This window comes from Suillus fuscotomentosus (assembly GCF_016647785.1).
Source record: "Suillus fuscotomentosus strain FC203 chromosome Unknown F5891scaffold_29, whole genome shotgun sequence".
Taxonomy (NCBI): domain Eukaryota; kingdom Fungi; phylum Basidiomycota; class Agaricomycetes; order Boletales; family Suillaceae; genus Suillus; species Suillus fuscotomentosus.
In genome coordinates this window covers 221,343-247,369 of record NW_024539541.1, presented here as the reverse complement: position 1 = coordinate 247,369, position 26,027 = coordinate 221,343, and the positions used below count along the sequence as shown (strand labels likewise).

The window sequence follows — 26,027 nt, the reverse complement described above, 5'->3', positions numbered from 1 at the left end:
GGGAATAAACCTCAAACTTAGCCAACTCTCACTCCATGCCAGTGCAATTTGCAGGACAGCTAAATTACCTAAAAATGTTATATACATTACACTCCTTATGAGCGGCGTTATCTAAGAGCAACCAGAATCATAGTCGTAAGCTACAGTATAGTGACGAAAAGATGTGTACAATGCTATAAACTTGTAGAGATCGTGGTAGGTAAAGATCCAGTCTAATCCTCAAAAGTTCATGCTGAATTATGACAACATGGCTTGTTTATTACGGAAAGGGTTGCGAGATCCGCCCGTATCTGAAGGTGTTATCCAATCCGATCCAGGTTCCGGGGACTGTCTTACGGACGCAGCGTATCGCTCAGCGGCGGATAGCGGTTTAGAAGGTGTTGGCTGACGTTTTAACACGTTTGGTTTCTTGAGTACCGAAGATCCAAATGTCGTTGTCGAAAACCGAGAAGTCAAAGGGTTCGACTTGACAGGCTGCCGAGGTTCAGGTCCGGAACGAACCATCCCTGTCGTCTGGGAATACATGGAACCCGCCGATAACCTATGAGCATCGGAGTAATCGTGTGATCCGCGACGCTTGTAGGGATGAAGCGAGGGGAGAGGCGAAGGAGATCGGCTCGATCCCGTGCAAGAGTACTCCTGTGCACCTATGAGCTTCTCCATTTCCTTATGGTGCCGTGCCTCCTCCGCAGCGCGCAGTTTCCATAAAGCCACACTCTCCGACTCAGGCCGCGGGTTACGGTTGTGCCCAAAAAGCTTCTCTCCAAAGCGGGCAAGTCGCCATCTCCAACTTTGCTTGTGGAGGGCCTTAGCAGATGCAAATGCCGCTGTGTCCTTTGCTCGCTGCTTGCGAGCTCGCCGGCGCCAGCAGTACAAAAAGGTCACAAAGATGAAGGCACATCCAAGCGCCATGAGCAAAATCTCCCACCACTGCAATCGCTGGGTCGTGATTATGGTAGGAGTCGATAGCCCCGAAGGAACTGCGCCTGAGCTCGTACCAGAGGGCGAAGATACTACAAGTTCTGAAAGGCATGCTCCAAGACCTGGGACAACACTTGTACCGCTCGTGCAGTTAGCTGAAGTGCAAGCACCCTCACGCAAAACTTGACTAGAACTTGAGCAAGCGAGGCAGCTATTTGGACCGGCACCTGAACAGCTAGCACAGCTGGAATCGCAAGACTGGCATGTCGAGGACGTTGTGTCGAAATACTGGTTCTGGCTGCAAGTAGCGAGGCAACGCCCACTCGTAAGGACAGGAAGTGCTTTGTTGCAACTTGTGCACTGGCTGAAGGATGCGCCTGAACATGTTGCACAGTCTGGGTGGCAGGGAATGCATGCCCCAGAAGAACTAAACGTGTTGGAGGGACAAGAATTGACACATTGCCCGTTTGAAGCCAGCAAGTTGTTCGCGCATGTCAGGCAGTTGGTAGCACTTCCCACACAGCTAGTACAGGATGAAGAACAAGCTAAATAAATGATAACGTCAGTCTAATTTAGTAATGAATCGAGATGAGACAACCCGTACCTGTGCACGTCAAATTATCTTGAGGAGAGAGGAAAGTACCAGACGGACAACTCGTCACACACTCCCCTTGTGACAAGACGAAACCAGGAAGACAGCCGGTACACTGAGCTTGACTAACAGTGGATGCTGCATTGAAATTGGATATCTGGCAGGTCGTGCATTTCGGTCCACAAGCTGAAAATCGCAAATTGAGCACATGCTAAGCACGCAAGGTGCGATACACTTACCGTCACACTCGTGCTTGACATTGTTAGCAATCAGATTAGAGCCTGAGCAAACACCCCCGGTGTTGGTCGTCACGCATGACCCATTAAACTTGTACGTGGAGGGTCCGCAAATGATACAATTGTTGGAATTCGGCCCGGTACAAGTCGTGCAAAGCGGCGAACAAACCGCGCAAGTAGACCCAGCGCCGTAGCTTCCATCTGGACAAACCGTACCATTTGACGTAGTTTGCGGAAGGGCGTCGCACTTTGTGCGGTCGTTCCCGTCCTGAGTAAAGCCCGATGCGCAAGAAATGCAGTCCCCGGTGCCATCGGCACATTGTTGACAACCCAACTGACAGACTGAAAACAAAGATGAGATTGGGAAGACAGGAAAAGAACTTGTCGTAACTCACTTTCACAGTTTCCGCTTGTATCTAAAAAGAAACCGGCCGCACATGCTGCACATTGAGTTCCGTTTGACGCCGAGGTCCAGCCGCCGATACAGGTACACTGTCCGTTAGCACCACATTCTCCGTTGATACAGTTGCAGCTCGACGGTAGGTTTGACACCACTGGCACCAAGCAACGCCCCGTTCCTGAGATTCCATCATCACATGAAGTACACCCTGACGGACAGGCCTGGCACTCCGGTCCAAAGAAACCAGACGAACATGACTCGCAAGATGAACCAGTGAATCCACTTGAACATTGACATGTTCCAGAAGCAGAGCAAATGCCATTCCCGGAACAAGCCGGTGAACATGTTGATGATTGCAGGTTGAGTAACGATAGGGATCCTGAGGCGCTCGCAGGGAGCTGGCTAACGTCAGGAACGGAGTTCCACAGAATGACACGGCTACTGCTTCCGGCTGACACAGCTGCCCAGACGTTCCCTGAGAGGGCAAATGAGGAAGCAGTAAATGGGATGGATGTATTTCCGACGGGAGACGTAGGGAGGCTTGAATATGATCCTTGTCCTGAATAGAAAGCTTGCGGATAGATAGCAAGACCAGGTTGAAGTGCGATATTTAGTGGAAGGGAAACCGAAGATCCAGCACTCGAGTTTCCGAAGCCAGTGGACGGAGAAAGTTTGGCAGAAGAAGACGTTAACAGCTCATGAAGTAGCTCTGGGTTGGTCGTGGATGTATATTGCCCAGGAAGAAGAAGGACTTCGGTCGATATTCCAGATGCTGAAAGAGTTGCTCCAACTTATCATAGCCATGAGTACGACGATGTATGCTCTAGCGACTTTTGACTCACGAGTTGTATTAGAATAACCTTGCAGGCATTGACCCGCAACGCATACAACAGAAGAAGAAGATTGCGCGACTGAGCAATGGCTAGCGTCAGACATATCGGGCGCAATGTTATGCAGTTTCGCACTCACCGGCAGACGCGCCAAAGGCGAAAGTAGCAGCAAATATGCTCGACAACATGTCGAACTAAGAAACGTGTAGTGAGAAGGAAGCAAGAAATAAACGCGAAGCTCTATCACAGAAAAGCATTGGCGAGCGTGGCCTTTTGTTATTTAGAAGAATAAGGACGGTGGGTTGCTGCTCGACCAAGAGAACAATGCCTCGTCCAAGAACAATAAGCAGGTCCATTTTCAAACTTCCTTATTTGGCAATCCATGCCGACTCGCGACATTACATAATTGTTCCAGGCCACAATGTACAACGCCGTGGACTGCGCATATTATAGTTTGTTTGGGGGAGATAGAACATTATTTGATGATGACAACATAGCGCCTAAAAATTCTAGCTCATTCATGTCAATTCCCACTGAGCGCTGATTACATGAGGTAGCGAAGCGGCCAAAGCCAAAGCTCGGGGATGTGGCATGGGTGCCTTCAGCGCAAAAGTTCGAGAGTGTCGGCGATAAGAAACATCTCACAACATGTAAATAACATAAGGCATAATATTCTAGCTCAATTGAAATAAGTACATTCGTAATCGTATGTTTCTGGCTGCGGCGAGAGTCCAGGCATGTGGTTATGGCTGTTATACAAGTCCATTACAAATGACTAGGGGAAATGATGTTAAAATACCTCAAAACAGGCCCCATAAAGGATGCCGACAACCTAGAAGCGATAGGTCAGCATCAAGTTCAAAGCAGCATGATAAACATGGATCAGAAAATTATTTGGCAATAGAAGTTATCTCCACAAGGATCAGAACAGGTCTGAAGTATCTCATCAGGAGAAGGGCACAAGGAAAGACGCTCACATGGTGATATACAGTGTGCCGACAGTATAGATATAGTACAACAATTCGCAGTGACACTGTGGAAAAAAATATTAGCACCAGGTTCAAATCATTACTTGATGCAAAAAGGGTCAGAAAAAAAGGCAATATCAAGATGTCCGCATGTAGGTCTCGGAACAGGTCTGATGTGTATCATCCTGAAGGAAAGGTGAAATATAAGACTTACACGACTTTTATCGCACTCGCATTGGTGGCATGGCTGTTGCTATAGGTTTCCATCGTAGCCTGGCCGGGGATGGACAACCATACTCCCAGTCGACCCCCTCCGCATCATCATCATCATTCATATCGCAGTCCTCGACGTATACCCCCACTCCTACACCTTCTTCAGGTTCCAGTAGCACTTCTCGGCTAGACCGCCTCTCCTGCAGTTTCAACTTGTGAAGTGCAGCTATAAGATCATCTGCGAGAGGCGTAGCATTTGGTGGTTCTTCACGAATTTGTTCCCAGCCGATGGGTGGGGATCCAGGTGGTGAGATAAGGAAGTTCTTTTCAATTGGTGGAGGACGTAATAAATTTTCATCTGCCGTTGGTGATGACGGTGAAAATATGGGATTGGGCTCGGAACGATATACTCTCAAAACCGTGGGTATCCTGCGCAAAAAAAAAAATGAGAAACACGATGAGTACTTCGAATCAGATCACGTACCTGTGTGGGAGAGCCAAAATAAGAGGATCACAAGCATTCTTCGCGACCTCAGCGGCCTCCTCTGCATAATATACCAAGATTATACGGCAAAATGATGCTATCGGCACCCATTGGTTAATCTCGCCGTATGTAGCAAAGTGGTCGCGCAAAGCATTGATGATCGAAGGTTGGAAAAATGTTCGAGGAATTTGTGTTATTACAAGCGAATTTGTGGGCTGAGTAGACTTGGGTGATGCAAAAGAGTTTGCACGCTGGGTCAGGATCGAAATATCTGGCATGTCGTGGCTAGTGCTGAGGTGGAAAGTAGTCGTGTGTTGCCTCGAACGACATCGAACTTTGAACTTATACTCGAAAAAAATATCCGTGGTTACATAATCGCAAATGCAGCTACACTGCCTTCAGGGACCGGAAACACTCCAGTAGGCCAGCGCAGCAACGATCGCAGCTTGAACACAGGTTATTAGTTACAGTATACAGGGTGTGTCGGAAATGCGGTGTCGTGGGCAGTCCTTATAGTTCTTTTGTGTTCTCTATCGATGCGAAGACCTTTGTCCTGTCACGGCCATTTCTCGAAGGAAATTCGGCTGACTCATCTGGATTTGATGGTTTCACAGCCCAATCGCACGAACAATACACGCAGTGTTAATAGATTGTGAGAATGTGTATGGACAGGTCCAGATGTTTCTTTTCTAGAGATAGTAAATCGAACTTCAGCAACGCCAGTGCTTTATCATACACCCCGACTTCCGAGTCTGCCAATGTCCAGGCTCCTACAATCATCACATCAGAACGATCGTTATGCACGCAAGCGTTTCTGCACAGCATCTTGTTTCTCCTTGAGAGACTGCAATTTCTCGTCCTTTGTGGCGTCATAAGCGATGGTGACCTGATTAAAGCTGTAATGATGAATACGCATGGATCAGTCGTCATATTAAGAGGCTGTATAAGCCTGATGACTGACGGGTTATCCGGTGATTTCTGGAACTGCTTGTGCAACAGATCCTGTATAATTCAAACGTCAGACATCTAGAAATTGCACTCACGACGGCACTGACCTGATATTGCTGCAGGCGCAGCCCAGGATGCTGCGGTTGAGAAAATAGTACGTTAGCCTTGTACTTCGCCTACCCGGGATGCGGCTGTACCTCGTCTTTCAGTTTTGGCAGCTCGCGTTCCTTGTAGGCTTCAAACGCAGCCTAGGGATATTATAAATCGTGTATCAGAAATATACCATCAAGTGAGTTCTCACCTTGAATCGCCGCTATTAGGTGGTAAGTGTGTCAGTTATTAGCATAGCCTCAGGAAGAAACAATCTTGCCTCTGGGTGCCTTTCGATACCTGCAGCTTGTTGCCCTAAACTGGCCTTGTCCATCTTTGCGGTCACTACCTCCAGTAGATCAAGTGCATTATCGATGCCAGTTGCAGCATAGCTTTCGATCTCCTTAGGCAGTTCATCCTTGACATTCGTCTCTGTTGCTGGTATTTCTTGACTCGAGCTGCCTCCAGCTGCGATTGCTCCAGGACCAGCTGGTTTGACATCTTTCTTCTTTTTGGGCGCTGTCTTGATTTTTGCGGGAGGGGCAGCTTCCTCCTCTGCAAGCAGCCGCGCATTCTCGGCTTTGCGGGCGAGCTCGGCTAGACGCTTGGCTTCCTTTTCCTCCTTAGCTTTGTTTCCCTTGGCGCCATCCTCCCATTTTTCAGCCTCTTTTTTTCCCTGTCAACGCCGATTAATGAGTTCTGTACAAAGGCCATGCTGATACACGCACCTTCTCAGCAGCTGTAGCCTCTTGCTTCTTCGCCTCGTTCTCTGCCTTCTTGGCTCGACCACTCTCTTTTTTTGCGTTGCCACCTTTGGGAGCCATTTCTGAAGGTGCGGATATCAATCTGGTATAATCGAGCGAGTTCAAGGAGCCTTTCAAAGAGCCCAACACTTAGTCAGATATTAATCTAATCTAATCTGCAGCGGGACCCGGATAACACAGCCGACCTCATGTAATTCAAATAAATAATGACAAGTGCATAGCTTAACTTAGCCGTTGAGCAGCCCCATTTAAAGCGCTGCTGTACCAGTACTTTTTATACCCCAACACACCCGTTTCTTCTGTGTTCTGCATCTCTTTTGGATACTACATCATCCTGTCGTAGATCCCCATCAATACCTATTAGTACCATCATTTCACACGACGCTCACATCAATGGGTGATTCAACAGTGGGCAAGTGGTCTGCAGGAGTAGGCTGTAAGTGCGATTTTTCAGCTTTGTGTGTCGCATACAGATCGATGCGCCCAAACAGACGGTCCAGTCCTCTCTCAGACTGATCTTTATCTGCTCAACACTGAGCTGCAACTGCACCCGATCATGTCTGGTACAAACCATGGCTTCCACCTCATGTTCAACCTCGTCACTGGTATGTCACCTCAAAATTAATATCTGATAAGAGCTAATGTTTTCTAAACACAAGGTTCCACTGGCGGCTTCAATCCTAATGACCGGAATCGTGATATACCATTTTCTGCCAAAGACGAGCCTGCGACGCTTCCCCGCGTTCAAGATCTTATCATCATTACCGAGTCCAGTCCGTGGTGCACGGTGGTGCACAATGACCGTGGTGTTACTATGGGCGATGTCTGTAGCACGATTTGGAAAGAGTGAGTACCTGTTCAGCCGCCTTAACGTCCGAATCTGACTTTACCGACCCAGGTACACCGAGAATTATGTGACCGACGCAGAATTCAACGTTCTCCCTCCAAGGCTCCAGGAACAAGTAAAGAGGGCCGCTACGCACAACAATGCCTCTGGTGCATCTTGGAACATGTATTACAACACCCCTGCACCAAATCGGTATAAACGGGTTGGTGAGTTATCCGTGTAACTTTGCTGTTATGCAATGTCTCATTCATTTTCTGCAGATTGGCTTCGAGACAAGTACTACTTTGACGGTCTGTCGAAGAAGGACAACTACTCGATTCAGCGTCTCGGTTTCAAGGCCCCCAACATTTTTGTATTAAACCTTACTTCATGATGGGCCCCGTACCGTCACGCTTTCCGCCATGCTTCATGATGTATCATATGTCGCGTACTCTATGCCAACCCTTGTCATATCGAAGGAAGGCCCCATCCCCGCATTAAGCTGTGAACATATGATCAGGCGATTTTCGTCAGAGCAACTCTGAGCGAAATCAATGCATTGATCTGATGATCAAGTTGGAGCTCTGCCTCCGAGATCATCGTCGTGATCGGATCTACATTCATTTCAGCATGGGAATCGAATGGTTCATGAAGGACCAGGAATGATCACCCCAATGGCTACCGGCATTGCCCATGCCAAGCCCGAATTGTGGCGAGTTTCAAGGGCATAGGGTCTCTAGTGTAACGTTGGAGCCCAGAAACGGAAGGGGGCCCCGAAAGGTACAATAGGGTCGACAGTTTTGACCCTCAATCTGACCGCACTGGCGATTGGATGCTAGCCAACATCAGCGAACTTGGTGCCGCTGAAACATCGTGGAACCGCCTTGGTTGTAGGCGGGATGTTTGTCTTATCCCTTCTAACTTACTCTGAGATCACTTAAACTTCTAGCTGGGGAATTATAGAATTGTAGGTGTCGGAATGTTATGTGTTGCGAATATACACTTTGAACACTTCCGGTTTCTCCTGGAAGCAAGTGCGTCACAAGTCCAGGAACAGGGGCCTATCACATTGATATTACAACTCCAAATTCAGCGCGACTGTTCAAATCAGTAGCTGGGGCCCAAAAACTCGTCTGCTGTCCAATTCAAGAAGTAATTCCTAGGTTGACTAATGGAAATGAAAACCAAGGAACCCCGTGTAGTGTTGATCTGTCAGCATCGGTTGTCATTGCCTCACGTTATACATACTCGTGCGATACGCGGTGGTGACTACATTTAATTGCCCAAGCTCGGATCCAAGGTCCAAATCCACGTCCAACTTGGATGATAAGTAATCTGGTGGAAACTTCTCACATCAAGAGCACAGCGAAGCCGCTCAGCGGGCGCGCAAAGTTCCATCGTGCGCTTAACTACTTACACCTGAAGGCGCTCGAGCTGCATTATGATGCCATCATGATTCATAACTAACGCCCCGGTCCCCAGATGTATAAATGGATGTGACAATGTGCCGCAATTATGTAAAAGTAGGCACAGCCACTAATCACTGACTCCCAAGGGTAGCCGTCGGCCCATCTAAGTCCTTTCTCATCTTCCCACTGCCTCTTTTTTCCTAAAGGTCATTTGCTTGCATTTTTTGAATCTTATAGCAGCAGCTGTGTCGAGCGCTGTCTAAACCTCGAAAGGCTGTGGGACTGAATCAGTGCAGGGAACGTACGAGGTTCCTGAAATCAGTCGATTTCACCATTTAGATTCACCACATACGTTGAGCACGTTCTCTAACTGTACCCGCAGGTAAAGAGATACTGGCATCTATCCCGAGATATGGTTGATATTATGTTCCCTTCTCAGGCCTTTTTGAGTACTCAGACCGAGATATCGGCACAATCTATTCGAATTTATCCTTGAACCACCTCAAGTTGAGCCTGTGCCATACGTCCTTACCTGTGTATTAATAAGCGTGACATAGGTTTCCTTGCATTTCCTGTGAGGCGAATTCTATACCATTATATTTTAATCCCGAATTGATGCATTTATTGGTTTCTGTCAGTGACGGCGTGACACACACTGCAATCGCATTTATATCTAGAACATCAGCTCAAAATGCTATTTGAATCACCTGAGACAGCCAATACTCCCTTCATACCCCCCCTTCCCTCTCCCGAAAGTCTCGCGCCACCAGTCATTCCTCCGGTACCTCAAAACCATCACCCGCCTGCGTGGGCTCAACAGCCCCGCACGCCAGGGCAATACCCATATTACCCCCCGACACCGTATAATACCACGCCATTTATCCCTCCCGTAGCCACCATACCCACCGCACATTCTACTCCTATCATGCCTCAAAGTTCCTACTTCCCCCCTCCTGCCAATCTTCCAAACATATATGGAGCGCCACCTGGCAATGGATTCTCGGCTGATTATACTGGATATCCCAACGGCAACCCATCACCTTATGTGCCTACCCAACCTCCTCCGGGTACACCCTGGCCAGCGTCAGCACCAGGGACAGGATACACGTTCCAACATCCGCTACCGCCGGGTCCTCCCGGCTGGGGTCCCCAACTAGGGGCGTTCACGCCAGGATATCCTCTGCCAGGGGCATTTCCTACTCCTGCAGGAGCGTGGGGGATGCCTCTGCCTGGTGGGCCACCGTCGAACATGTATGCTGGTCACACACCATGGGTGCACCCAACTGCACCGCCCCCTGCGCCGCCACAACCGCCTGACACTGCTCGCGCGAACTTCCGGTGGACGAGCAGTGCGGACCATATCAACCATTTTGCCGAAGGGCCACATTGTATGCACCTTATATTCAGGCTGAGATGAATGTTTTCTGATTCAGTATCATCTTATTAGATGGGCCCGTTCTCGAGCCTTTTCTTGTAAGGGCGGTATCGGCAACGATTAGCATCAATCCTCTCCTATCTCCACCCACAGACTCGCATGAAGACTACCTCCGCTGGAACATGATTTTCCCAACGAGTACTTGTTATCGCACAACTGGGCCAAAGCGTTCATGGATTAAAGGACGCGAGGCACCCGCTACGTTCCCGCGCCTGTCACACATCCGCATCATCTCACGGTCATTCCCGTGGATGATCTCTGTCAAAGCTAGACGCCAAAACATTGGTGTGACTTGCGGCGAAGTGATAGAAGCCATTTCTTCCTATTTTTATGGGGACGTCGCGAAAAAGGAGTACGAAGGAGTTACAACCCGTCGCCGACGGGAAATTTGGCAAGCGTATCAGTATAACCGCTCGACGGACAGCAACGTCCCCGGCGGCCACCTGGGAGAACAGCTGAGACGCCTGGATTGGCTCTGCAGTCATTCGAGGTGGGGCGGTCTTGTCTGTAACGATGAATTTATCAAAGAGGCTTGCGGAGACGTCTTGCCTTGTACTTTCGAGCTCAAGTGCATCCCAAGCTACCCACTTAGTCCAGAGGAAGCTAGCGAGCAGCAGCGGATCGCGCGGCACGCTGAAAACCGTTCTCGTTCTCGTCCAAATTCTCGTCCAAGGTCTATGGCATCTCGATCTAACTCTCGTGAAGGACGTGACACAGAGACTACTACTGAGGATGAACTGGAAGAACCGGAATGATATATTTTGCATGAACAAGACACGTTGCACGGATTTTTTGTTCTTGTTTTACGGGGATTTCTCTTCACGATGTTTCATATTGTAGCCGTGACCTTTTTGGCACGTTTATTTTTCATATATTGCTGTCCAACAGCTTTTTGGAGTAGAGTTCACTTCACTCTTGTACAAACAATAAAACCAAATGTTCCGGTGACTTAGACACAATAACGCATGGTTCTGTACGCTGGTCAATGGTCATGTATTAAGCAAGTGCTACTTCGAGTTCCGACATCAATATTTGAATCATGATGCTTCGCAGTTACCAAATCAGGAAAGCCGTCGGAAACGTATGTTATGAGTCTGCTAACTTCGACATTTCGAAGTTCCATACGGGGGATGGATCGATGAGACCTGAGAGAAGAGGAAGACAATGGAGGTAAGGTGAAGAGTGAAATGATGACTAGTATTATTGAAATTGTTACAGGTTGTGGTCCTGATAGCAAGTCTCAGTGTGATACTGGTAACAATGCATACAATGGCTTCAAATTGTTCCACCATCCACATCTGCCTGACATACATAGTGGACATGGATATGGTATATAAAGCGCAGGCATTTCCTCTGCATCGTTATCCCGCTTCATCTCCTCACACAGTCAATCATGTTTAAACCAATCCTCGATGAACACGGACTCATTCGCTGAATCTGTGCTCTGATGATCGTCCCGTGCTGCACTGGATGTCAGGCAGGGCGCCCCAAACGTCCTGCGTGACATCCAGATTGTCCCACAAACGATGCTCCTCTCAAAGTCAGGTGAACACCCCACAATGAAACACATCCAAGTTGCGGAGTATTCACCTGGCTGATGAGTTATGCATGACATATTAATCTTTGCGTGTTTTCCCCATCAGGGGCCCCTGGCTCTCAACTTGAAGCGCGGCGTTTCAGCCTCGTACAGGCTATATAAGTAAATCGGTTGGAGGTCAACCAAGGCTCGCTGCGTCTCCCGTCAAATTCGCAATATGATTTACTCAGCCGAAAAGTCACCATGCTTTAACGGCCCTACAGCCTTCAAAGTACAACAAAGACTGTAGCACCGTTAAAGTATGTCAGTCCTTCGGCTGACTAGATCATATTGCCGAATTCGACTGGAGACGTGGCCACTGGCGACCTGACCTTTCATCGATATATGTGGCCTGTATGAGGCTGAAACGCCGCGCTTCACGTTAGGAGCTATGGGCCATGAAGCGTCTGCAGTGCTTGTGTGCAGCTAGTGTAGCAATGCAACAAGATGTTGATTGACGATTCGTTTTGCCTATTTGCTTTTCAAATTCACTTTAAAACATTAAATACAGCTTGAATGTACAGTACCGCAACGAAACTTGAATCAGACAGCACATCATCCCGGTGCCTGAAAAATACCCGACGACTGTCAATCAGACCGAACATCTCCTATGCTACACCCCGCTGGTTGAAATATTGGAAAGGAATTGACAACATGCCGGTTGAGTCCCAGTCGCCCAGGAGCTTAGCGTTATATTCTCGAACGCTAAGGATCAGGCGTGGTCCTAGCACAAACATGTGCACGAGCAAGGAAATTTGATAAAAACAAAGATACATTCGAAATTCCAGGGAGGATGTGTCCTATAGAAATTATGAACCGTGAACGCAAGCACAGATGTGAGAGGAATCGGCGTACCGCTGAAATGGTTGAAAACAAATCGCTGAGCTGGAAACAAGAAATAGCAAAAAATCTAGCGCGTGCGAAAGGTCAGCGATAAAAAGGGACCATATCCACATTACGAGCTTACATCGAAAAGTAAATTAGGTGAGTTTGCATTAACACCGTGAAACAGTTACCAATGAGCCCTCCTGCTGAATATCGTTGCAGTTCACGGAAGTGATTTACAGCAATCCGGACTGCGAGACACAGTATAAGAACTTCCCACACAGTACTGAGTGTCCAAGTGATGGCACACACAAGTACGCCATCTCCCTTATAGCTAAGGCTACACTGATACGTGTCAGAGAGAACGAGCTCCTCTAGTATTCGTGAATGAGCCTATTGCATCTAAGTCTGTGATCCATCAGTATACTCACCCCCTGAAACAAACCTCACTGCGAGTGCGGTCATTACTCCGTCATAGATATTGATAGCCAAGAAGATGACAACGAGAAATACCAGCATCTTTCTAGATCGCTGATACATGGCATGTAAGCGGGCGATCATGATGACTTGCGTAATATTTCAGTCAAGACTGAAGTCTGGGAGACGAATCGCTCACCACCTAGCATTACATTTCCGATCATACTCATCCAATCTAGTGCGGCATGCATAACCAGGCCTAACGAATACAGTTGGTCACCAGCTTCAGGGGATCATGCTCGAAAAAAACTCACAGCTGTGGTAGTCATTATCCCAAACCAAAAAGCTAGTAGAAGATCTTACTCACCCCTGCATCGGAATGGATTAGTTGGACTAAAATGATTGTCATTGGTGGGCAATACTCACTACATCTGTCACCGAGATTGTCGGAACATATACTGAATGTTGCCAGTCAGAAAAAAAAAAGACGGTGTATGTTTCCTCACATACACAGCATGCCGATGCTAATTGTGAGAATGGCTCATTAGCGCAACACCATTTGCTTACTAGCCTTCCAGACATACACGGAAAACAGCAATCCAAGATAGCGCATCTAGGATATCTTCTGATCAGCATGTATCAGTCGCACTTATATCACGAACTACATACACTCAAATACAAAAAGGTCATGAAGGACCAGCGTTGGCTCTGTTGCGAATTGATGGTTGTTTTGTTCTGACACAGGATTCGACTCACCCAGACCAGTTCAACCTTTGAAACCGTTCTTAGCGAGGTAGCCGCTCCGATAGTGGTATCAACCTACCTCTTGTCCAAATGTGAGTACTGGAGAGACTATAAGGTTATTGGTTGCTCTTGAAAACTATCTTGCTCACCCCAATCGTACATTACCCCGGCGGAGGCAGCAACTGCGAAACCGCGGCCAAAGTTAGATCGAGACATCATTATCATCATCATCAGACTAGTTCTACACGAACCTATAAGATAGCTGAGGAAGAAGGCCGAATCGATGGCTGGCCACCAAGATGGATCATTTGAGACTACGGTCATGTTTCTCGCAAATGGATGGATATGGGGGCGTGAACTTGATCGACGTACGACAATTACTTCGTGCTAGATATACCACCATCCAGCGCTTTTATCATAGGCCGACATGATCGCAACGGGATGAAGTTCGTTCCTGCCTTCATTGATTGACCCAAGTATGCTCACATGATAGTAGAAACGTGGGTTAATCCCCGCCGGCTTTCGATTGAATCAAAGTAGACGTTGATCGTGAAGCTGCAAAGCCGTGACTCACGCAAAACACGTTGGAAGTTAAAATACTGGAAGATTCCAGTAGCTCGCGGCCGACCCGTGTGTCTACCCTTGCGACGGTCGTAGCACTGGGTCGCACAAAAACACATAACGTCGCTGAAGAGCGAGCATTCACTGGCATGTCCACCCGTTTCCACCCATAAATGATGCTGAAAATATACCGTTGACTATGGTAGTGATGGGGTGCTCGAACCAGACACGTATTTAGTCCACAGGCCCGGGAGGCCAGCACGCGAAAACGTAGTCCTTAGGAGTGTATTCCAGGTTGTGTGAGCCTAACTTGTTAGAAGACGAACGTAATACATACCACTGATGGCCCGGCGACCGTCCGACGGGCCCGGAAGTTCGGCAACCATCCGTTTGGGACACGCAGAGATAACGAACCGGAAAATTTCCAGGAAGCTCTTCCACAATGCCGTTGTCGTTCAATGGGACCCGAGCACGGGTATTGCCGCTAACCCTGCCAATCCTGGGACTTGTGCCTAAACATATATGTGGTACTGCCAGTGGATATGCTCTATGGAAAGAATCAGAAAAATATCAAAGGCCAGACCTACTGAGGGTTAGGAACATGAGTTACAAGGTTTAGGATCTGTTTTTAAGCGTTGCGCCACGCGCCGCAAGTTTAGACCGGTCCAAAACGACAATGATATTAATGTGAAATGGATGTATGTTCGGCGGCGTTTTGGCAGCCTGAGTCGTTTCAAACGTGACATCGTGCTCGTAACGTGGTTTCTACAATAGAATATATGAAGATAGTTCCTTCTATCACACTGACTCTGCACAGCATGGAAGGTCACTCGTTCAAGTTGCACTTTTACATAAACCCACCTAGACAATCGCACAAACATGGTGATGTGCGAGAATATTGCAAGGCATGATTTTACGCAAGGCAGCAAATTTATAGTAATGACTGCTTCGTAAGAGTACCAAGAGCTGGTTTCGAGACATACATCTTAACAAATATCTAGTGACTCTGTTGTACAAAATGACACTTTAGGATCTTCCACATCGAGTCTGAAGGATATGCTCATTCTTCTGATACGGGCGCTTGAACTTCTTTCCGCAGCCTGCACAAACAGCCTTGAACCTCTTCTCGTGCACTTCTCTGACGTGGCGATTGAGGCTAACCTTGTTGACGAGTGCCGAGCATCCGGACCAGGTGCAATTTACTTTGCCCTTTTCTTGGCTGGCCCGCACAACGGGGATAGACAGTTGCGCATCGGATCCGCCTGAAGAATTTAACGCGACTTGCTCCTCGGAATAAATGCCCTGAAAAGGTTGCACACCGTGCTCATAGACGGAATCGGACGTGTCACAGAGCGATAATTCTAGTGATACAATGTAAGCGTTTCAACGAAAAGATACAAATGATAGCGAATTCACCGAGGGGAGCATCAACATCCGCCGATGATGGTTCTGTGACATGTGGATCACAGAATGCCAAGAAGGCCTCAGAGTACATGCTGTGCTGAGCCTGAGTTGCATAGTCGGCAGAACTGGGGGCGCTGTAGGACAAACGGCCTATACACAGTGAGTGTCTGAAGGAAAGGTTGCATATGAAGAAACTTACCTTGAGGAGAACCTGTACCCTCTAACAGCGAGCCAGTGACCCCAAATGTTTCATGGGATGCAGGCTGTGACACAAGATAGCGGTCGTGTGAAGATACAAACGGTGGAATAGCATTGAGGCTATCAAGTCCAGCTTGGGAGTCGACGGTACTATCACATACGCCCGAATTCTCGCTCGTGACATCTGACTGGTTGTTGTTAAGGATATCCATAATAAGGCTGCGGATCTCCTGGATCTCCTGTATTTCCTCGGGGACGCGACGCTCTAATCCTTCGAGGAGCTGAAGACACGACTGCAGGAGTGGTCTCCGTTGGTCAGGGGCCTGCTCTGGCCACGAGGACGACAGGTCTTGTAGTGTCGATCTGGATGATTTCAAGGTGAATTCGTGTCTGTTTCTATGATGTGCGCGCAAGTTATCCATCGGTAGACTCTAGGTGACAGGTGAAGTGGTGCGAATGCTGAAGAATACATGTCATCTTCCCAGCTTTTATATCATATGCTTCATGCCCATGGCGCGCCTGGCAGGCATAAGCTCAACTACTCTGATCCGATGAGTGACTTGTAGCTGCCTCGTGTGGTATGGGATTAATTAGCGAGTTTTGAAATGAAGGGCTGACATGGACACCTCGAGTATGGCCGCACCGCATTTTTGCCTGGGAGAAACGTAACATGAATGCCATTGCCATTTTGTTAGAGTGTAATTTAGCTTACTTTGACGCAATTTGAGAACGCGCGATCAAGATATTGGAGACCAGCAGGAGGTTTTACGACGTTATAGAGTGCTGTTGTATTCCGCAGGACTTGATGCCGTTGTGTCCGCAGAGGAAAAGATAGCTGGTACTGAACCAAACGCACATAAGAAGAATGTTATCGTGCTTGCAGTGCCAGTTTCCATTCGTCCGCCTCTATCAACTCTGCGCGGGGGGCAATGGCGGGGGCCATCAATCATCAACCATCAGTCGGTGATCTTCATGCTACCTCAGCTACTGGATGAAAAAAAAAGTAAAATCCGACTTCAAGTCAGGCCATCACCGAAGTCACATACTGGAAGTCACAGCAAGCCATTGCTCAAATTGAGGAGGTGATAATATGTTGTACATGTGGTAGATTTGAGCCTTCGAGGGCTCAAACATCTCATTAAATTGAAATTGACCCAACAATAGTTAAAAATTATTGAAATAAACTGCGATAACTGGTGTGCTGTTCCTGTCGCGGAGAGTGAAACACAACCAGCCGAACTTCCCGAACAACTTTCTGCTGTGAAGGAACACACGAATAGAACAACACCGACGAAGTAGAAAGAGAGAACAAACCTCTTGGAAACTCGCAGTTGTGCTCCTCGATACCGACGTTTGTGCAGAGAACGATGTATCCCAGTCATAGTCTCTGCCTTTGCACTTCGGCAGCTCGGCATACAATCCGACTCAGCTCACTCCGCCATCTTACCGATAACTCCACGCATCAAAGAACGTTGAGTAGGTTTATTTAACGCATGTTACAGTTTACTCCAGGCTCCTCCGTTCTCTTCTATTTCATCCGCAATACAGCCAATCACTGCATTCCAAATGGGTGGGAATTTGGTCCGCCACCGGCCATGGAGTCTAGTGAAAAAGTCGTGTTAAGCCACGCACGCTAGTTCTCCATTCAACCGGTCCATTCTCCTTCATTTCATTCGCGATATAAAGTCAATCACCGGCCAACTTTACCTACGCCCATTCCAAATGAGCTGGAATGTTCTCTTCTATTCCATCCGCGATATCATCAATTGGCTTTACCCGTGCCCGTTCCGCCGGAATTTGGTCAATCACTTTAGGGAATCAAAAATCATGTTGAGCCATGCACGCTGGTCCTTCATTCTCTTCTATTTCATCTGCGATATCAAGCCAAATCACCAGCTAGCTTTACCCGTGCCCGTTCCGCCGCAATTTGGTCAATCACTCTAGGGAATCAAAAATCATGTTGAGCCACGCACGCTGGTCCTTCATTCTCTTCTATTTCATCTGCGATATAGAGCCAAATCACCAGCTGACTTCACCCATGCCCGTTCCAAACAAGTTTACATTCGGTTTACCACTGGCCATGGAGTGACGAGTCTGGTCAATCAAAAGTCATGTTGAGCCACGCACGCGGCACGCTAGTCCTTCGCTCTTTTTCATTTCATTCGCGATACAGAGCCAATCACTGGCTGACTTTATCCGATGGGCCCAATCAGGCTAAATATTCCGCTTGATCCCACTGAAACAAGATCTTGTAGTCCTTGCAGCAGCATTCCTGTCACAACAACCACTTCCTTACCGCTTGAATCACCTTCTTTGGGTGTTCCACCTCGTCGTGCACACTAAATAAATGACTTCAAGCCTGGTTTGTGATGTTGTAGCTTGAATAAAACATTTTAATTCTCGCGTTATGACTGCGGAATATCACTCGTTCTCCGTTGACCGCCACAATATGTGATTGCAACATGGCTGTATGGGCGAGTCCTGTGGTGTTTCGTCTTGAGACATACACGTTGCTAGAACGGGCTGAGAAGAAGCGCATGATCCGTATGTCACTTCATTTGTTCACAGGAAACGGATTGAATCTGTTGGGCATCCATGGAGATACGATAGATGGTACTGGACAAAACCCGTCGGTAACCCCGCACAGGGGAAGAATGTCATCATGGCGCAGTGATTTCCACCTGCGGGAGTCGTCCATCGACCTCTGCAAACGTTTTCATATTATTGAGTTGGGCAGCTCAGTCAACCGGTCAGCGGTGCCTAGCGGTACTCGGGTTCACAATGATAACGATATTAATTAAAATTGATTGAGCATCTCCTGTCTTGTGCGAAATAGAAATATATGTACTACGTTCGGTAGCATTGTGCCAGCCTGAGTCGTTCCAAACGCCTGTCGACAATACGACATCGTGCTCGTAACGTTGTTTCCCCTACATATCATAGATATGAAGATAGTTCCTTCTATCACACTGCGTGGTCTGCAGACTCTGCAGTGTGACTGCCTTTTGTCTACTAGAGGTCACGCGTCACACTCAGGGCATGATTTGACACAAGGCAGCAAATGTATAGTAAAGATTGTTTGTAAGAATACTACTAGTAAAAACTGGTTTCGAGTCCTGACATACATTCATAAGTAACGAGACAGATAGTACTACATGTAGATCATATACTTGGCACAAACACATTTAAACGAGGCAAGAGTGGTGAATACAGGCACTTCTACGAAACACGTATGAATCAAGCTTAATACTCAGTTGAGTGATTTGGTAGATTAGGAACGTTCGCCCCGGAGACGGCGTGCGAGAGCGAGATCTTTGGGCTGACTACGAAAATGTGTGAGCAAATGAACTACTAGTAACTTGGAGGAGTAAGCTTACATGGTGACCCTCTTGGCGTGAATGGCAGCCAGATTGGTATCCTCAAAGAGAGATACTAGATAAGCTGTACAAGAAAACATGGATGAGCTTGAGTGACAGTCCAATGATGCATCTACTTACCCTCGCTAGCCTCTTGCAGGGCAAGAACAGCGGACGACTGGAAGCGAAGATCGGTCTGCAAGTGGTTAGCAATGTCAGTGTTTGTGTTACATGCAAGGGAAATATGGGCATACCTTGAAGTCCTGGGCAATCTCGCGCACGAGCCTCTGGAAGGGGAGCTTGCGGATGAGCAGCTCGGTGGATTTCTGGTACCTCCTGATTTCACGGAGGGCGACTGTGCCAGGTCTGAAGCGATGAGGCTTCTTCACACCTCCAGTGGCGGCGGCCTACGATGACGAGTAGAGGAACATTAATGAGAGTCCACAGTATATGTTAGTAAATACTAGCCGCAATGCTCTTTCTAGTCTGCTTGGTAGCGAGTTGTTTGCGAGGAGCCTTGCCTCCTGTCGACTTGCGGGCGGTTTGCTGAAGTTACCAAAAAAGGAAAGTCGTTAGAAACATATGTTACAACATTAGAAGTTCCATCGGGGCACGAGAGGGACTTCCGGAGGATGGAAGATGCGGATGGAACAGAATGCGTGGTTTCAAACCTCCGTGGTGCCTTCTTTGCGAAAGAAAATCACCAAACACAGGTCTTGCGCCACAGCACCCGGCGCTTGAGAACACCTCCTTCTCATACTCCCCCCACTCGGGACGATAATCATGTCCCCCTCCCCTCACAAAATTTTATACAATAGAGTGGAACAGTATCTACATACCTTAGTACGAGCCATTTGATAATAAGTGGCGTTTGTAGATTAGAATTTGAGATTTGAACTCGAAGATCACCGAGATGATGGTGGTTGGGAAGAAAGAGAGTGGGGGAAAATATATCAACACATCCTCTCTCCTTAAGCCAGCTGGAGGATTTTTTTTGCTGGCATTTCTGACTCTGCTTTGCAGTGCTTGTGGTCAGTGCGCACTTCGCTGTGACAGTCTCATGGCAGGGGCGGAGTCAATAGCGGAACTGTCGTCATGAGTGTTGACAAACAGATGTAAACAAGCGCGCATTGAAGTTTCAAGTATTTCATTAATGCGAAGTCAATCATACTTCATAGCTTCAGCTACTGATCGGGCTACTACATAAGTCTCTCATTTGTTCGAAACGCGAAAATTGCACCAGGACTTGATGGTGCTGCCAATGCTTACCATGGATACATCAATACCAATGCTATTACCCTCGACCTCAATTCCGCGTCCACTTTCACATCCTCATCTAGAATGGACACCTAAACGGTATCTCTCTGATCCTCAACCACCTCCTATGGATGATGCAAGAGTTCTTGAGCAAGAAATGGCTGCTGCAAGACAATTGCAAGATGGGAAAGCCGTAAAGAAGACAAGACCTCGGCGGACTGTTGATTTTAACGCGGGTATGGGCAGGTGGAATATTGTATGTAGCAACTTGATCATTACACGATCATACGTCTAATCCAGTGTAGCTACGCAAACACCGACCTAATTCGACATATGTCCCCTCCATGAGACCTGCTCCTCCCTTCGTTATTGACGTGCGAGTTTTTCTTTCCGTGGCGCATAGCTGCTGAAGAAATGTTCTTTGTGTATAGTTGCTCCCACCAATTGCATATCCTGCAAACTCTTCGACGTCCTTGTGCACCAAATTTATTCACACCTCGACTAACAAGATTCGTTGTCCAGTCAATGTCGTTACAGTCCGTACCACCGTTGACGTTTCTTTTAAATCTCTCAAACATTAATTTAGTGGACTCCAGAAGGACGACGAGTACTGACAGGGTCAACAAGCGGAGAATTCACCCTCTGGAACGGTCTCACATTTAATTTCGAGACTATTCTCCAAGCCCACGATTCCGCCGTCCGCGCCTTCCAGTTCACACACTCTGGCTCATTCCTAGCTTCGGCAGATCAGAATGGAATAATCAAGTATTTCCAGCCGAATATGAACAACTTGACTGCGTGGGCTGGCCATCGTGAGGCTATCCGAGGCTTGAGCTTCAGTCCAGATGATCGCCGCTTTGCAACGGCAAGCGATGATTCAACTATCCGAATATGGTCGTTCGAAGAGAGTCGGGAAGAAAGTGTTCTTACAGGTAGAAAGATTTATTCATCGTTTCGTGGTTTGGTCCGTTGATTTTATTGCTAGGGCATGGCTGGGATGTCAAGTGCGTTGAGTGGCATCCTAGCAAAGGTCTTCTAGTATCTGGAAGCAAAGATAACCAAATAAAATTCTGGGACCCGCGAACTGGGGCGGTTCTTTCAACACTGTAAGTGCACCAAAACAGTTCATTGCCATCATTAATGAGTGACTTAGGCATCAGCACAAAAACACAATACAAGGCCTGGCATGGTCTCCTAACGGCAACCTTGTAGCAAGCGCCTCCCGTGATCAAACGGTTCGCGTCTTCGACATCCGCGCCATGAAAGAATTCCGCATCCTTAGAGGCCACAAGAAAGAAGTCTGCTGTAAGCTTTTACCTAATTTCACTCGACCGCACACTGACAATCCATAGCCGTGACATGGCATCCTGTGCACCCGATACTTGTATCTGGCGGCTCCGAGGGCGCCGTGCTCCACTGGGACCTCGGCGGCCCAGAACCAACGAACATGCAATCCGTCACACAGCCCCGCGCCACGCTATCGCAAGCGCACGATTCCAACATCTGGTCGATGGCCTTCCACCCCATGGGCCATCTCTTCGTGACCGCATCAAATGACCACACCACGCGTTTCTGGTCGCGCGAGCGCCCTGGAGACGCAACATCAGTGTTCTCCGGCGGCGGCGAGAAGCCCCCAGAAATTATAGACATGAGCGGGCAGGACGACGAGGACGACGCGATGGTCCCCGGGTTCAGCTATGGTGGCACGAATAAGTGGTGGGGCAAGGACGAGGACGCGGTGGTTGGCTTGGGAGATAATGGTTATACCCAGCGCGCGCCGTTTTCGGGCGACGATCCGATGGGATCGGATGACTTTATTCCTGGATTTGGAACTTCGGATAATCTTGGGGGTGGCGCAGGTCCTTCGGGCGTCGCTCCGAAACAGAGTGGTCCACTTCCTGGTCAGGAAGAGATGTGGACGGCTGATTCGAGAGGTGAGTCGAGAGGTGAGGATTGGGGGAACCGCAGGGGTGGGTGGACAGGTCGCGGGAGAGGGTATAATCCCAACGGTGCTCGTAGAGGGCGGTACTGATTTCGCAGACGTTCTGTATCTATCATGCTATGTTCCGCGATGTCTCCCTCAAATATTGTCACCATAAATTGAGAGCTCGAAGACAGTTGTATTGGAATGTAAGAGCTGACACGACGCGTTCTATGGTACGGTGATTACTTCGTCAAAAAATCAATATGTATCAGGAGCACTACAACGCGGAAATGCATCCCAGAAGGTCAATAACGATAGCATATGAGATAGCTGAAAAGATAAACAAGAAAAATGACAATGACTGTACGATGCGAGGAAGCCATGTGTAAGAAAATATGAAAGTGCCCTAGTGTACAAGTTGTGATATGACTGCCACAAAATAAATAAAGTTCGTTTCATGTCGAGTCGTGGATGTCATGAATTGCCGTGTAAAAACCAGGGTCGTTAGTCTATAGGATTATAAGTTCTGTGGGGGAGTGAGTGTGATGCCAGCCGGTCTCTCGGAGAAGACACTCACAGTGGACCACTGGCGTGGGGCAATCGAGCATTGAATTCCCGCGTGGAGTAGTCGTGCCACTTTGGCAGGTAGAGACGCTATCCAAGCTACAAGAGCGGGGGCCATTGAAAGCATTATCGCGCAAGGGAGAAGATAATTCGTGAGGAGAAGAGCACAATAACGCTTCTACATTGGATGCCGATTGCGAACGGGGGATTGAATCAGGGGAGTAGTCTGTCAGTGAGCCAGAGCCGGTGAAGAAGCAGAATCTGTGATAGGGCGTTAGCTTTGAGTTCAGATTACTCAGGATCTGGACTTACCGGTTAAGAAATTGGCTATAATTGTCATTAATAGAAGGCTTGTCGTCAGAAGAAATGGGTGTGCTGGGCCCCGCAGACGTAAGCGGAGTAGCCAGGGAACTCGAGTCAGACCCAGTGGAGCTCGCGCTATTCATCCGAGCCATACTCTGAGCAGTAAACCTGCTAAAGAGGGATGGCTGTCCTTGCGCGGGATCACTGCTGCGAGTAGGGGTCTGCTCCTTGAAGGGACTCAGAAGAGCAGGACCTGGAAGGGTTTTACGCGGTGTGCCACCCATTGATCTGTCTAAATAGCCGCGATGATGGTTGCGTTCGCGTGCTGCGCGTGAAAGGGGAGGATCTAGGTTTAGAGATTCCGACTGCGCAAGGTGCGCCTGCTCGTGCTTCTCCAGATCCCTAGATGATCCTATAGTAACGGATCGAGTATGACGTGACGGCATCTTATCAACGCGATAAGAAGTGTTCTTCGGCCAAGCACTGGAGAGCTCTGTGGGATATGTGGGGGTCCGTACAGCTGGAGACGACAGGGAAGGAAGGCCCCCGTCTTGAGCTACGTTACGCGCAGAGCCTAAATTGTACCTCGCTGGCATAGGCATTTCTGGCATCAATGGCAAGAAAGAGCGCGGTGAAGGAGAAGCCTGAGGAGAATTCGTATCCACTCTTGCCGACTCGACTTTTAGCCCCGAAGTCCCAAAGGGAAACCCTGCGACAACGGGTGCCTTGCGCGGCACAAGCTTCCCGACGAACTTGAGCATGTAATTGGCGCCGTTGTTGTTGTCCCAGAACTGCAAGCCTGCGGTAGTATACCGCAAGGCAATAAACATCGTCTTCTCCTCGATACGCAACCACATGTCATGCAATCTTATCGTGAACATGAAAATGTCAAACGTGCCACCGTTCACGGATTCCACATAGTGGGCGGTAACTTCGCTCGTCGTCTGCCACAAATCCAGGGTGAACCGGGCAGCAACCCATTTTTCGAAGGCAATATTGCGCACTCGAACTCGCCCAGTGATGGTCTTATCGTGTTGGGATAAAGTGAGTCCTTGCAGTACCACATCCGCATCTTTTAACGGGGTGGACGGCATGTTGCGAATTTGAAGCTCAATCTGTTTCTCGGCGAAGTCGTCTGGTGAACCACGGATGAATGAGGGTAAATCACTCTCTGTACCACTGGTATCGGTGGCTAGGTCACGATCCCGCGACACTGCGAGAGGCTTTTGCTTCGAGAGAAACAGTTTGACATGCTCAAGCTTGGCATCGAAGTGCACCGCCTTCGAAAGGGTAGGCGTCGTGGGCTCACTCTGCACAATCACGCCGCCCGTTGGAATTGTCAGGCTGGGAAGCTTCGCGTGCTTGAGCGATGGTTTGATAAGCTGGCCAGACTTATTTCGAATGAATCGCGTCTGTGAGGATAGGTTCGTGGCGGACTGAGACTCAACGAGTGAGTTGAATTGGGGAAGAGAGCTGGAGCGCATTTCCGCGGAAAAATGACGGGCATGTGCCCTGGGCTTTACACTGCCAGCATTGTCGAATGGTGCCTGCGTCAACCGCACCGTGTCAACATCAGATGCATCACTGAACTCCGGCGGCTGAACACCCTTTTTGTCCGCTTGGTGTGTGCGGGGACTCGGATGGTGCCTGGCCTTGATAGTGGGAGATGATGGATTGGAATTGTGCCCACGGACTCGTCGGGGACGCGATATAACGATGTGTGACTCGTCAGAAGGTGCGGAAGAGGTGGAAGAGGTGGAACTGGACGAGTCGTATTGATAAATATCAGCGGAAGGAAAGCGTATGGATGATTGAACCATGGTTGGATCGACGAGGCTCTTGCCGTTGTCAAGATCGCTCGCGTCGAAAAAGTCCGTCATGGCGGACTCAGACCACGGACCGTGACCTAAAAGTGACATTCGTTGCAAGGTCTCAGGCAAAAGATGCCCTTCGACGCTGTCATTCTGCAAAAATTGTGGATCGGCAGTAGGGAATAAAATTCGTGGCTGAGACATCTTGGAAGCCAAAGGATGAACGATAGACAAAAGCTGTTGACCTGTCTCGAGAAGTTAGACTACGTTGCGGTGATATGAAGATGTGAACTTGCTTTTGTTTGAATAATAATACGGAGACTATTAACCCGCAGCGATTTAGAGAGACTGAGACATGAGGTTAAGATGAGGGCGAGAATAAAAGGAAGTCAAAGTTTGCCCCCACGGAAACTGACGTCACTGGCAGCAGTGATCTCGATGTAAATATAGGTGAAACTGGGTTGAACACTGTCGGTGACTGAAATCTAAGGTGAGACTGGATGAAGTTCCATTCGCCAGGTGAGTTCGGTCACATATTTGAGTTAAAGGTTCAGGACTGACTATGAGGCAATGGATTGAACACAGGTACTGGAGAACTCTAGTATGGGTATGGAGGAATGAACGTATGTGTGACCTGGTATGTAGTAGGTTGATGGGCGAATTCTGTCATGGCGATACGATTATATATGATGAAAAATTTGAGAAGGAAGACGACTCATCAACGTTACGGAATTAAGAACACACGTGCGAAAGATAAGGCTTCAGCTTGTCTCCACTTGTTATCGTTTGGTCACCGTCCAACTCAGATCCGAGTCCTTCTTTACGCAATCCTATTGGTGGTAAGAACATTCTATCTTCAACATTCGGAATCGTCGGCTTTCTTCCGTAAATCTTTGTCCTCGCATGGCGTCATGCTGCACCAATCCCAGACGACTACCGCTAGCGCTGGAGGATCCATTTTCAGTAAGTCT

At 48.3% G+C, this 26,027-nt stretch overlaps 9 protein-coding genes across 9 annotated transcripts; 3 read left to right on the top strand and 6 right to left on the bottom strand.

The window, feature by feature from the left end:
- Positions 1-20: 20 nt before the first annotated feature.
- Positions 21-3,356, bottom strand: F5891DRAFT_1164353 (growth factor receptor domain-containing protein). The gene is made up of 6 exons (XM_041365358.1): positions 3,119-3,356; positions 2,992-3,060; positions 2,145-2,939; positions 1,753-2,091; positions 1,526-1,699; positions 21-1,466 (listed from the first exon to the last, which is right to left on the bottom strand). The coding sequence occupies exons 1-6, from the start codon at positions 3,165-3,167 to the stop codon at positions 238-240; spliced, it is 2,655 nt and encodes an 884-aa protein (XP_041225562.1). The 5' UTR covers positions 3,168-3,356; the 3' UTR covers positions 21-237.
- An 812-nt stretch (positions 3,357-4,168) lies between these two features.
- Positions 4,169-4,922, bottom strand: F5891DRAFT_952922 (Calcipressin; the record flags this gene model as incomplete). Its single annotated transcript, XM_041375142.1, has 2 exons — positions 4,169-4,589; positions 4,645-4,922. The coding sequence occupies 2 exons, from the start codon at positions 4,920-4,922 to the stop codon at positions 4,169-4,171; spliced, it is 699 nt and encodes a 232-aa protein (XP_041225561.1).
- Positions 4,923-5,124: 202 nt separating this feature from the next.
- Positions 5,125-6,676, bottom strand: F5891DRAFT_1035467 (uncharacterized protein). The gene is made up of 7 exons (XM_041361807.1): positions 6,411-6,676; positions 5,963-6,358; positions 5,894-5,905; positions 5,790-5,840; positions 5,700-5,729; positions 5,606-5,646; positions 5,125-5,540 (listed from the first exon to the last, which is right to left on the bottom strand). The coding sequence occupies exons 1-7, from the start codon at positions 6,504-6,506 to the stop codon at positions 5,441-5,443; spliced, it is 726 nt and encodes a 241-aa protein (XP_041225560.1). The 5' UTR covers positions 6,507-6,676; the 3' UTR covers positions 5,125-5,440.
- F5891DRAFT_335876 (uncharacterized protein) lies at positions 6,665-7,928 on the top strand. The gene is made up of 5 exons (XM_041371397.1): positions 6,665-6,882; positions 6,938-7,051; positions 7,106-7,292; positions 7,345-7,499; positions 7,554-7,928. Exons 1-5 carry the CDS (start codon positions 6,840-6,842, stop codon positions 7,664-7,666), a joined length of 612 nt encoding a protein of 203 aa, XP_041225559.1. The 5' UTR covers positions 6,665-6,839; the 3' UTR covers positions 7,667-7,928.
- Positions 7,929-9,930: 2,002 nt separating this feature from the next.
- On the top strand, positions 9,931-10,871 carry F5891DRAFT_952973 (uncharacterized protein; the record flags this gene model as incomplete). The annotated part of the gene is made up of 2 exons (XM_041375147.1): positions 9,931-10,069; positions 10,129-10,871. The coding sequence occupies 2 exons, from the start codon at positions 9,931-9,933 to the stop codon at positions 10,869-10,871; spliced, it is 882 nt and encodes a 293-aa protein (XP_041225558.1).
- Positions 10,872-15,170: 4,299 nt separating this feature from the next.
- F5891DRAFT_980603 (uncharacterized protein) lies at positions 15,171-16,263 on the bottom strand (the record flags this gene model as incomplete). Its single annotated transcript, XM_041377018.1, has 5 exons — positions 15,171-15,205; positions 15,559-15,600; positions 15,656-15,793; positions 15,843-15,906; positions 16,003-16,263. The coding sequence occupies 5 exons, from the start codon at positions 16,261-16,263 to the stop codon at positions 15,171-15,173; spliced, it is 540 nt and encodes a 179-aa protein (XP_041225557.1).
- A 2,849-nt stretch (positions 16,264-19,112) lies between these two features.
- On the bottom strand, positions 19,113-19,746 carry F5891DRAFT_952811 (histone H3; the record flags this gene model as incomplete). Its single annotated transcript, XM_041375133.1, has 5 exons — positions 19,113-19,164; positions 19,219-19,282; positions 19,339-19,393; positions 19,452-19,588; positions 19,662-19,746. Coding segments are annotated over 5 exons (393 nt in total), but the record flags the coding sequence as incomplete, so codon positions are not given.
- A 577-nt stretch (positions 19,747-20,323) lies between these two features.
- Positions 20,324-22,559, top strand: F5891DRAFT_1035440 (WD40-repeat-containing domain protein). Its single transcript, XM_041361806.1, has 7 exons — positions 20,324-20,710; positions 20,760-20,828; positions 20,886-20,990; positions 21,041-21,386; positions 21,440-21,560; positions 21,608-21,759; positions 21,807-22,559. The coding sequence occupies exons 1-7, from the start codon at positions 20,447-20,449 to the stop codon at positions 22,484-22,486; spliced, it is 1,737 nt and encodes a 578-aa protein (XP_041225555.1). The 5' UTR covers positions 20,324-20,446; the 3' UTR covers positions 22,487-22,559.
- A 328-nt stretch (positions 22,560-22,887) lies between these two features.
- Positions 22,888-24,729, bottom strand: F5891DRAFT_952943 (carbohydrate-binding module family 21 protein; the record flags this gene model as incomplete). The annotated part of the gene is made up of 2 exons (XM_041375144.1): positions 22,888-23,203; positions 23,255-24,729. 2 exons carry the CDS (start codon positions 24,727-24,729, stop codon positions 22,888-22,890), a joined length of 1,791 nt encoding a protein of 596 aa, XP_041225554.1.
- Between the last annotated feature and the right edge of the window lie 1,298 nt (positions 24,730-26,027).

What these genes read in the sequence shown, in the direction of transcription:
- F5891DRAFT_1164353 (XM_041365358.1), bottom strand. Translation starts at nt 3,167, where the DNA reads ATGTTGTCGAGCATATTTGCTGCTACTTTCGCCTTTGGCGCGTCTGCC. An exon ending in TGTCAAGCACGAGTGTGACG is followed by an intron (nt 1,700 to 1,752) that starts GTAAGTGTATCG and finishes TGCGATTTTCAG; the next exon opens with CTTGTGGACCGAAATGCACG. An exon ending in AGATAATTTGACGTGCACAG is followed by an intron (nt 1,467 to 1,525) that starts GTACGGGTTGTC and finishes TCATTTATTTAG; the next exon opens with CTTGTTCTTCATCCTGTACT.
- F5891DRAFT_1035467 (XM_041361807.1), bottom strand. Translation starts at nt 6,506, where the DNA reads ATGGCTCCCAAAGGTGGCAACGCAAAAAAAGAGAGTGGTCGAGCCAAG. An exon ending in TGCCAAAACTGAAAGACGAG is followed by an intron (nt 5,730 to 5,789) that starts GTACAGCCGCAT and finishes TCTCAACCGCAG; the next exon opens with CATCCTGGGCTGCGCCTGCA. An exon ending in TGCGCCTGCAGCAATATCAG is followed by an intron (nt 5,647 to 5,699) that starts GTCAGTGCCGTC and finishes TGAATTATACAG; the next exon opens with GATCTGTTGCACAAGCAGTT.
- F5891DRAFT_335876 (XM_041371397.1), top strand. Translation starts at nt 6,840, where the DNA reads ATGGGTGATTCAACAGTGGGCAAGTGGTCTGCAGGAGTAGGCT. An exon ending in GTGGTCTGCAGGAGTAGGCT is followed by an intron (nt 6,883 to 6,937) that starts GTAAGTGCGATT and finishes GCGCCCAAACAG; the next exon opens with ACGGTCCAGTCCTCTCTCAG. An exon ending in TGTAGCACGATTTGGAAAGA is followed by an intron (nt 7,293 to 7,344) that starts GTGAGTACCTGT and finishes TTACCGACCCAG; the next exon opens with GTACACCGAGAATTATGTGA.
- F5891DRAFT_1035440 (XM_041361806.1), top strand. Translation starts at nt 20,447, where the DNA reads ATGGTGCTGCCAATGCTTACCATGGATACATCAATACCAATGCTATTA. An exon ending in CTCCTCCCTTCGTTATTGAC is followed by an intron (nt 20,829 to 20,885) that starts GTGCGAGTTTTT and finishes CTTTGTGTATAG; the next exon opens with TTGCTCCCACCAATTGCATA. An exon ending in CCACAAGAAAGAAGTCTGCT is followed by an intron (nt 21,760 to 21,806) that starts GTAAGCTTTTAC and finishes GACAATCCATAG; the next exon opens with CCGTGACATGGCATCCTGTG.